Source organism: Montipora capricornis, chromosome 4 (genome assembly GCF_036669925.1).
Source record: "Montipora capricornis isolate CH-2021 chromosome 4, ASM3666992v2, whole genome shotgun sequence".
Lineage (NCBI taxonomy): Eukaryota > Metazoa > Cnidaria > Anthozoa > Scleractinia > Acroporidae > Montipora > Montipora capricornis.
Genome location: NC_090886.1, coordinates 974,636 through 984,100, shown reverse-complemented (window position 1 = coordinate 984,100; position 9,465 = coordinate 974,636). Strand labels below are relative to the sequence as shown.

Genomic DNA, 9,465 nt, shown 5'->3' with positions numbered 1-9,465 from the left:
CGAGCGAAAACTTATCTTTAAGAAAAACGTATGACTTCACTAATCACAGCAAAAAAACGCAGGACGTTCTCTTTGAAATTGCTCAAAACGTAAAATGATCATAAAGAATATTTGGCGGGGATCTATAGTGCTACCGCCCAGGTAAGTGTTTTTTTTTATTCTAAGACTATGAAAGTGTAACAATAGTTTTAGTGTATATTTTTCTGAGCTTCCAATTCTGTACTCTCCAATTATAGCAACCCAAGGGTGCAGAATTGTTCCAAAGAAAATCCTAATTAACAACTTTTTTAAACATTTTTTGTTGAAACGCGTTGTTTTAATTTTCTTTGTTTTTGATAAGCCGTTCAGTTAGCAGACGTTTTCTGCCAAACAATCTTAAGTATGATTCATTTATTCTCTTTATGTTAAAAAATTACACATTTTCCTGAAGTCGCAAATTGCCGTTTAGTCCAGTAGCAGTTAAAGATGACATAAAATATTAATCTAATCAATCTTTTCAATTAACTGCCTTAATTAATTGTGTAGCGGTGCATAAACGCTACAAAGCATCCTTGCAATTAAAGCAAGGAGGCATTCCTAACATTAACAGTAGATCGCTGGACTGAGTGCGGTGTTCAGATCTTCAAGTTGATGGTTGTATTCCACTGATTTTTCATACATACAACAATGGCATTCAAAACTGCTATGTTGCTGGCTATACTGGCGGTTTGGGGAATTTTTGATGTCCAAACGGCATCTATTTCCTCTGAAAACGCCGATTTGTGGGAAGATGATATGGAAAACGGTTGGTGTTGTCAACTTTTAAGATTCCTTTACATCTTTTGAAGTTGTTTTTAGTGCTAAGTTCTTTAAACTCCCGAACAAGAATATATTTCGCTTTTAAGAAAGATCTTAAGAGTTTTGTTTCAAATATTGCTGTTCATTACTAAGCTAAAATCAGTTTCTACACAGGACATAAAAACCGGTACTTTCAAATCAACCTTTCAAGGAAAAATCTAATGTGAAAAAGAAAACGTCCAACTGAGAAAGTCGGCATCAAGATCTGGTAAATTTGACTTTGTTTCCTTATTGGCGTCAGGGCAATGGTTAATTTGTTTCACTAAACATGCTTTTTTTTTTCCTTTTCGAGATGCTCTCAAACTTTGAATTCCGTTCCTACAAATATCTGAAAGTTTCTGAAATATTGAACTATGAAGTATGAAGAGTTTCAGTTCAAATGTGTTATTTTACCCAAAGAGAAACAGTTACCACCACAGCTGCCACCGACGTTCAAATCAGCGATTTGAAAAGGGCTAATTAAGCACTGGCATTCATGATCATTCTGAACCCGATAGAACTGATTGCAACATGTGATTGTACACTGTATTATAAAAGCACAACTCAGCTTTAGGTCATCAAAGACATGTAAATTCTTGCAACGACCCAGCGTTTCTTTAAAGCCTTATTTTAAAGATTTTTTAAGTGAAATAATTTATATGATTTATAGTTATCACTACCAAAAGAACCACTTAGGACTTGACGCTGTGCGGAGTAGAATCGATTAGATTTTTACACCCTATTCGACGGTTGTGACCACATTTTAGACTGTGAATATTCTGAATAATGGTGTAAACGAGTATTTTGACGTCATAAACAAAAAATCGACGCTGGTTTGAGAACTGGGAACTTTGGCGTAGTCCATTTCAAAACAGAGTTTTACTAAAATTAAGAAATCAATTAAAACTGTTGTAACATCAATTGTGCCGATATAATTATAAGTGGGCTTAATTTTTAGAATTAACTCTCAGCTTTTCAATCACATCTTGTATCTGAATGAATTTTTATCGTGAATAAATAAACAGGGTTGGACACTTAATTTTGAGAACTTGCCCGGATCAGTTTTCACTCGCCCAAAAGTTTACCCACCAACCCAAACCCCCCCCCCCCCCCCCCCCAATCTCTCCAACCAATTTAGTAATCTTTCGTTTTGTACTATTTAATACCGTTGAAATTTACTTCAACACTGTAAGGCTATTAAAGTGAATAGAAAGTCTGTTTTAGTTTCAACACGCATTGATCAGAGTGCTGGGAAAGTACGGGAAAACAATTCGCTTCCAACGTCATCAAGCACGTGGCAGACCAAGGATTATTACTTCAATGAAAAATTCTATTAAAGACCTTAAATCCCAAGAGAGATCCCTGCAGTTTGCAAGTAATCGTGTCTGTTCTTCTGAGCAGCGGTTTTGCCTAGTCACCGATGGCTCGATCGGTAGTGACCAGGAAACCATATAATCTGTCTATTTACGAAGCCCAATATTGCCTTTTAGCGCCAGTTTATTAGACAGTTCGGAATATAGAACTTTGTAAAACAGAAATGGTAAGTTTATGTTTAGGGATCTTCTTGGCAAAATGGAATGCAAAAAGCAGTGTTTATTTCGCAATTTAAATAATTTCTTGGCGACGAAAATCGTACTCGCCAAACGGGCGAGTGATCGATGATTTGCGCTCGCCCGACACTTTAGAGACTCGCCTGGGCGAGCGGCGAGTGCTAATGTCCAATCCTGAATAAACATCACTTTATTTTAAGCCCGGTTTACTCTACAGAAAATTTTGGGCACGGTTCGTGTGAATTGGCACGGGTCACAAAAAAGAGCTCAGCAAACTTTGTTTACACTAAACCATGTTTACCGTACCAACAATACCGTACCAAAATTTTTGGGCCCACGTAACTGCTGTTAGAGACATGCGCAGTTCAACTATAATCAAGAACGTCCGCGTGATTTTGGTAGGGAATAAGCCGCCATCTTGAAATGTACGCAAAAAAACCGCTAGCCTGTATGAATTAAGGCTCAACCTTGGCCGTTAAAGTGTTTACACTACTTGTTCTATCCGAACCGTGCCGCTTTTCTCAGCACCCGTACCATTTTCACCCGTGCTCGGACTACCTCGCCGAAGGTCCCAGCACGGGTAAAGATTTTGGTTCGGCACGGATGAGATTTGGTACGGGCAGGTTGTTTACACTGCAAATTTTATCCGAGCCGAACCTTTTTTTTTTGGAACCCATGCAAATTTCACCCGAGCCGTGCCAAAAATTTTCTGTAGTGTGAACCGGGCTTTAGCCTGCTAATAATTCTCAAGTTAAGCCTGCGGCTAGTGGACAGCCTCGTGAAAAGTCCATGAGTAAGTTAAGACATGTGGATACAAATACAGTGGAACCTTGATTTAACGAACCTCTATATAACGAAGTCCTCGGTGTAACGAACGTTATTTCACGGTTGGGGCATTTTCTTTTGTGATTCAACGACCTGTATTTAACTTACACAACAGACTGAAAGTCCGGGGAGGGTTTGATAAAGTATCAGGGAAGAGCGCAGGGGAATGATGAATTAAATTGAAAAGGATTTATACAGATATATCCCTCCAGCGAGGGATTTATACAGATAAATCCCTCGAATGAGGGATTTGGTAGAAACAATCCAAAAACAAATTAAGACAAACGAATTTTCATCGATAGGCTTCTCTGAAACAAAAAATGAAATTCTGATTATTTCAATAACGACGTTTTACAATTTAAAGTGTTTTAAAATTATGAAAGTACACCGATTAAAAGCAGCACGTCCAAATTCAGAGCGTTGATATTATTTCAAAGACCTAACATCTCTATGCCCGGTGCCCGTCATGACAAACTTCAAATTTTCTCTTGGAAACTTGTATGGAATCCTCTGGTTGCCATGTTTGCACGGAGGCTGTGTTCCAGCGTCAGTTTCCATACCAAACTGCAAAATGTGCCAAAAATATTACTAGGCTATTTTTACAACCTAACGTTCATAATTTGCTATTTTTTCAAAATTTAACATCATCAAAATACTTGAATACACGTCTAGGAGTCAAGTAGAACACGTCTTTCGCCACTCCAGACTCGGGACACCTGAACAAATATTTCTCGTACAGCTGAACGAAACAAAGTTGAGGCGAACTGTTGTTTGTGTAATAATGCTCAATTCGCAATTTTGCGTTAGAAAGAGCTCCTCGTCGCTGTCCGTGACAGCACGGTACGCATGAATAGACTACTGGTGCGCAGAAAAAAAAGGTTAACAAGAATCAAAACAATTAAATCCGGAAATGCTGGGTAGCGCAACGTAACACCACTAAAAAAAATCATACCTCGATTTTACGAACATTTCGGTTGTTTTTCTGCAAATTTGCTATATCGAACCCTCGATATAACGAACCAATTTCCCCAGTCCCTTAGCACTTTGTTAAATCAAGGTTCCACTGTATGCTTTTGGGTAATTTGCAGCCTCTTTCCAAAAACACGAAACAACTCAGTAAAAGTTTCCGTCGATAAAAAAATCCAAATACAGGACTTGAATGAAGCGCTTTTTTTCCTTGTTATCTTTACTTTTCTTAAGTTGTTTTGATTTGTCGCTCAGATTTATCTTCATCTCTTTGGTTTCAGACTCGGATATGGTTACCAGAGTCTTACACGAGGAAATGAACGATGACGAATATCTTCCAGGATGTAAGTTGATGTATCTATCTACTTTCACCATTTACGACGTATAACACGAAATTGCTCCCAAATGGGCTAATAACTTAGGGGTAGAGCTGTTTAAAGCGCATGCGCACACTAGTTAGGATGCCCAAGTCTTGGTTTTTCACAAGTTTCCTCAAATTCACCTTTCTTAAGTGTGATGATAATCACTTGATTTGAATAATCTCTTAAATCGTAACTGATTTTAAATAATCCATTATGATTTTCATTCAAAAGATGAGACAGACTTGATCAACAGAGGTAGCTATTCAGCATTTTTTATATCGTCCTATATCTTGAATTATTCTTCATTCAAAATATTTCCCCGTTTCTGATTGGTTAAAACCACACATATAATTCACCATAACCAGCTGCTGTTCATCAAATTTGGAAAGAAACTTCGTCATATTGAATCAATGACGTCAAAAGTGCAGCCCGCTGCAGATTATTGAACCGTTGACCGAAAAAAGCTGGGGACGAGATTGTGGTATTTAGTGTTGAGCAGAAAAATGGCTGCGAGTAGGTTTAGAAGTTTGAGCGAAGAAAATATTTTGAATGAATAATAAAGGAATTATTGAATTCGGCTTTCGTAGAATATGAAGAATTCTGCAGATCTCGGAGGATGTTATCCACCTCGGCCTTCGGCCTTGGTGGATAACAACCTCCACGAACTGTAGAATTCTTCATATCCTACTCAACCTCATTCAATAATTGCTAATTATACAACGTGCATTTTTTGTCCTCACGCCTTGTGGGCAGTCAACATACCACGCTTATGTTATCCTCTATGCTGCACAACTTTCTTGCTCGTGGGAAATTCCAACAAAACGCGGCCCAGACATAAAAAATATAGGTTTAAAATCTCTCGTCTAAGGTAAAACAAAACGAGCTGTCAAAACGTGGATTAATTCCAAAGAAAAAAAGAAAAGAAATGTGGAAATAAACGAATTGAAAATAGACAAAACTGATATGCAATCACAAAATAAAGAAAACTTGATTGAGAAATGAAATCTTAAGCAGTGAAATAGTTTCTTTTCAGTCTTTATTTAACATATATACCTCTTACTAAGCGAGTTCGACATGTTCGAGGTTCGTACTGTAACTTACGGACCGAGATTTTTTCGCGTTGATTTATGGCCCATGCGCGAAGCGCATAAATAAACGGGAAAAACAGACCGGGATCCGTAACTTCCAGTACTGACCGAGAAAACGAGGTTAGTAAGATATTTATTATGTCTCTGAGGTTAATCCCGTGCTCCGGCAAGGAAACTTGTCGAAGTCAAGCGGAAGGTTCAACTGCCACAAAGATTGCCGTTTCAAAATCCGAAAAACTAAATCGTCTTGGCTGTTTGAAATAGTTGTTAGCAAGATTCAAACAGTTTTACAAGTTTATGTAACAGAAACGACATGAAAAACTTGCTAGATAATGTTTTATCGAAATTTTAAATTCAGCGGGCTGTACTGCGGGCCGTACAGCGCTCCGTACTGTAGAATACGGCCCGAAAATTTAGCCAAACACAGCGCGCGTACCATCTGCTCATCTGAGAGATATAATAACACGTATTACTTCCTGTCCACAAGGTGCCGTCATGTTCGTCAAACCGAAAAAGAAACGTCTAGGCTTGCGCGGCCAGAACTATGAGTAATAATAGTAGTAGTAGTAGTAGCAGCAGCAGCAGCATCAGCAGTAGCTGGGGTAGATGTAGAAAGGTGTAGTCCTTTTAATGATTATGTTGTATTATGGAAAGTTTTAATTTAGCCAGGACACAGCCAGGAAGTAACCCGTGTACCGCCGCCCGCTCTCCGATGTTTGAGGAGGGCGGGCGACTGTACACAGGGAGGTGTCTTAATTAAATTATGCTGTTTGTAGCCGCTAAAATACTCAGTTTTCTCTTTTTTTTTAAAGATTTCACAGAAGAAATGAGTTCTGATGAGGATTACTCCAATGATTACTACAGCAATGCGTTGAATAGGAGGAGTGAGTGAAACTTATAAATATTCCTGTACTTTGTCCATTTCAACTTAATCAAAAACATAAGTAAAATGCGTTTTATCATTATGTTTGTAGCCGCTGTTTGTTTTATGTTTTTGATTGAGTTAAACTTATTTCTTCAGTGGAACCTTTTTGCGCTATTTACACATTTCTTTCAGCAAGATCGTGTATTTGCAGATTATAGTGTACCATAGTCTCCGCCTTCTCAGCCGTTTTGGGGCGTCACGCAACGCTCGACGGCCCAATAATGGAAAAAAGGAAAAAGCAATTGGCAAAGAGCCTCTTTAAAATAAAGAAAAGAAAGAAAGAAACATTATCTGCAAGTGACGTTCTTTTTGCAGGCATTCGTCCAGTGTATGTATGTACAGTTCAAATTAACTATAAGTTCATCATATCAGGTCATTTTTCTCTAGTGGCCTTTTCTCAAACCCTGTGGCCATCTTTAAAACGGGAATTGCACCTCTGCTTGTGGAAGAGATTGAGAAGGATGAAAGTAGGTTCTGAAGTTCCCATTCCAGATTTGTCAGTGATATATTAATAACCCACTGAAATATTTCAGCAATGGTGATTGTGAAAAATGTTTCCAGGCATTAGTGATGGTTCGATCGTCCTACTTCTTGTGTGACGGTTATATGAAGATGTGACACAAGGCGAAACAAGTCTTATAAAAACATTTCGTGATCTTTTTACGAATTTCTGCTTTTTACTACTTTCTTGGCAATTCACAAACAATTATTCCCGAAAGTGTCTGTGAAGGGGAATCAGTTAACTGAATTCGCCACTTCCCGGCTGGTTAATATATACTTCCACCTCGATGAGTAAATTAAGTGGTATTGTTGGTTAAAGCCCCTTTTACGCACGTTCAAAATTGACACGACACTCCAAAATCGTAGCACGGTACCAATATTTGGAATGCAGAGCACACCTCCAAAGAGGTGCTCGCACACCTATAATTTCTGGCACAGGTGCCCAATATGCCATCTGTTTGTTCAGTTTACACATGAAAAATTTACCGTGCCGTGCCCGAAAAACATATTGGTACGGTACCGAGATTTCGGAATGGCGTGCCGGATTTTTATATTCTAGTGTAAGTAGGGCTTATGTGACGGTAAGTGGAAATGGGAGAGGGGCGTCGCGACTATTAGGCCTGAGCCGACCTTCAGAAGGCATTTACCCTACCTTTTTTCGTCAATTTCAATTTCAATTTAGCCAGGTGTACTGACGCCTTCATGATGTGTCGACGTTTTCGAGGAAAATGTGACAAATTAGTAAGGAAGAAGGCCTTCGCCCTACAGTTCTGCCGCGAAACTTGTCAACTCTGTTGATAACTTGGTAAGTACAAAATCTTTCCTTATAGATAAAGTATTGGCAGGTCGCACATAATTGTGTGTAGTCGTAGGCAAAATTGGTGTCTTCTCACAGACCATCTTGGGATACCAGGTCGGCAGAAATTAACAGATCAAATGTGTTCAGCGTTGTCTGTACTCTTATCGACGACATTAGTCATCACAGTGGTCAAAATGTTGTGCGCCTCATGAATCCACAATATGATCACTTTTCCGCTATTGGCGTAAAATTCTAGCATTCTCTAATTTGTCAAATCCCATAATACACCTTGTTTACCCGCCCCCCCCCCCCCCCACAAAATCAAAAACAACTTTGCATAATCACTGTTTTCGATGTTTCTCCAGGTGATCTGGTGACGTAATTTGGAGGACTGGGAAGAAACATTTTAACGCCGTATCCCACGACCGCGCGCGGCCTTAGGTTTCCAAATTTCCCGCAGTATTTCCACCGCCAAAACTCAACAGATCATTCCGTCTCCCACATTTCCTGTTACCGAATGAACATTCACGTAAAACCGACGAGATCTAACCTCGCCTCTACAATGTTGAATTCGAAAATAACATTCAAGGCCGCGCGCGGTTGTGGAATACGGCGTTAAAATTTTTCTTCCCAGTCCGCCGAATTACGTCACCAGATCACCTGGCTAGGAACATGACAATTTTGGGGGGGGTAAAAGAGGTTTATTATGGGATTTGAGAAAGTAGAGATTTCCAAACAGTATGGGTTTGACTATTCCAAAAGGGTTTGAATTTGGTACAACATTTGGTGCATGTTCGAGGGCGTGACGAGGGTGATAAAAGACCTGGGGTCACATTTGACAGAAGATCTCGACTTCGGCTGAGGTTGTCGAAATCTCAATGTCATAAAGTTTACACTGACTTTTCCCAAACGATCAAACTGCGTCGAAGTAGAAGCTATTAACTTAAGGCTCACGTTCACCATACAGCCATTGGGGCCGTGGGAACAATTTTCATTTATGAAAATCTCGCCATAGCAGAAATTCATCCAATCAAATCGCTACGATAAGCTATGCGATTTTCCATAACAAAAACAAACGGTCGAAAAGCCCGTCGGTTGAAGGTGGGCCTTTAAAAACGGACAAAAAAAGTTGTCTATTTTTCCTTTCTCTTTCCAGGAAGAAGACGTGAGACTAAAAGATTAACCCTTGGCATGCTGTCCGCTGCAATACATCGAATTTTATGGTTGTTTCAGTTTTGTGTTGGGACGATTGAGGATGGGGCCGGGCATTTCCTTCCTTGTTTTGTTTGCTCGTTTACAGGAAAGTGCTCCAATCAGAACAGTTAGGTGGCTGATAGAGACAAAATACTCCCAGAAACCACGAACGATATACAGAGATTAAAAGCCATTGAAAAGTCGCAAAATAAAGCCTTACAGAAATCGGAAAGACAAGTTAAGACTCAAATCATCGCATGAGTTTGATAGGAAGGTTTCTTCAGAGGCGGCAAGGTATACCTTGGACTTGCCATTTAACCAGATTACTGAAATCAGACCAAGCGATTGTTATATCTGGAATTGTTATATAATTTCTACAGACACCTTTCTCCGTGTTGCGTGATTTCTGAAGTGTTTTGTCCCTATGAGCCAAGGTGGA

At 39.3% G+C, this 9,465-nt stretch overlaps 1 protein-coding gene across 1 annotated transcript; it reads left to right on the top strand.

The window, feature by feature from the left end:
* Positions 1 to 569: 569 nt before the first annotated feature.
* LOC138045076 (uncharacterized) lies at positions 570 to 9,159 on the top strand. The gene is made up of 5 exons (XM_068891452.1): positions 570 to 784; positions 4,439 to 4,501; positions 6,420 to 6,491; positions 7,716 to 7,838; positions 8,989 to 9,159. The coding sequence occupies exons 1-4, from the start codon at positions 667 to 669 to the stop codon at positions 7,829 to 7,831; spliced, it is 369 nt and encodes a 122-aa protein (XP_068747553.1). The 5' UTR covers positions 570 to 666; the 3' UTR covers positions 7,832 to 7,838; positions 8,989 to 9,159.
* The last annotated feature ends 306 nt before the right edge of the window (positions 9,160 to 9,465 follow it).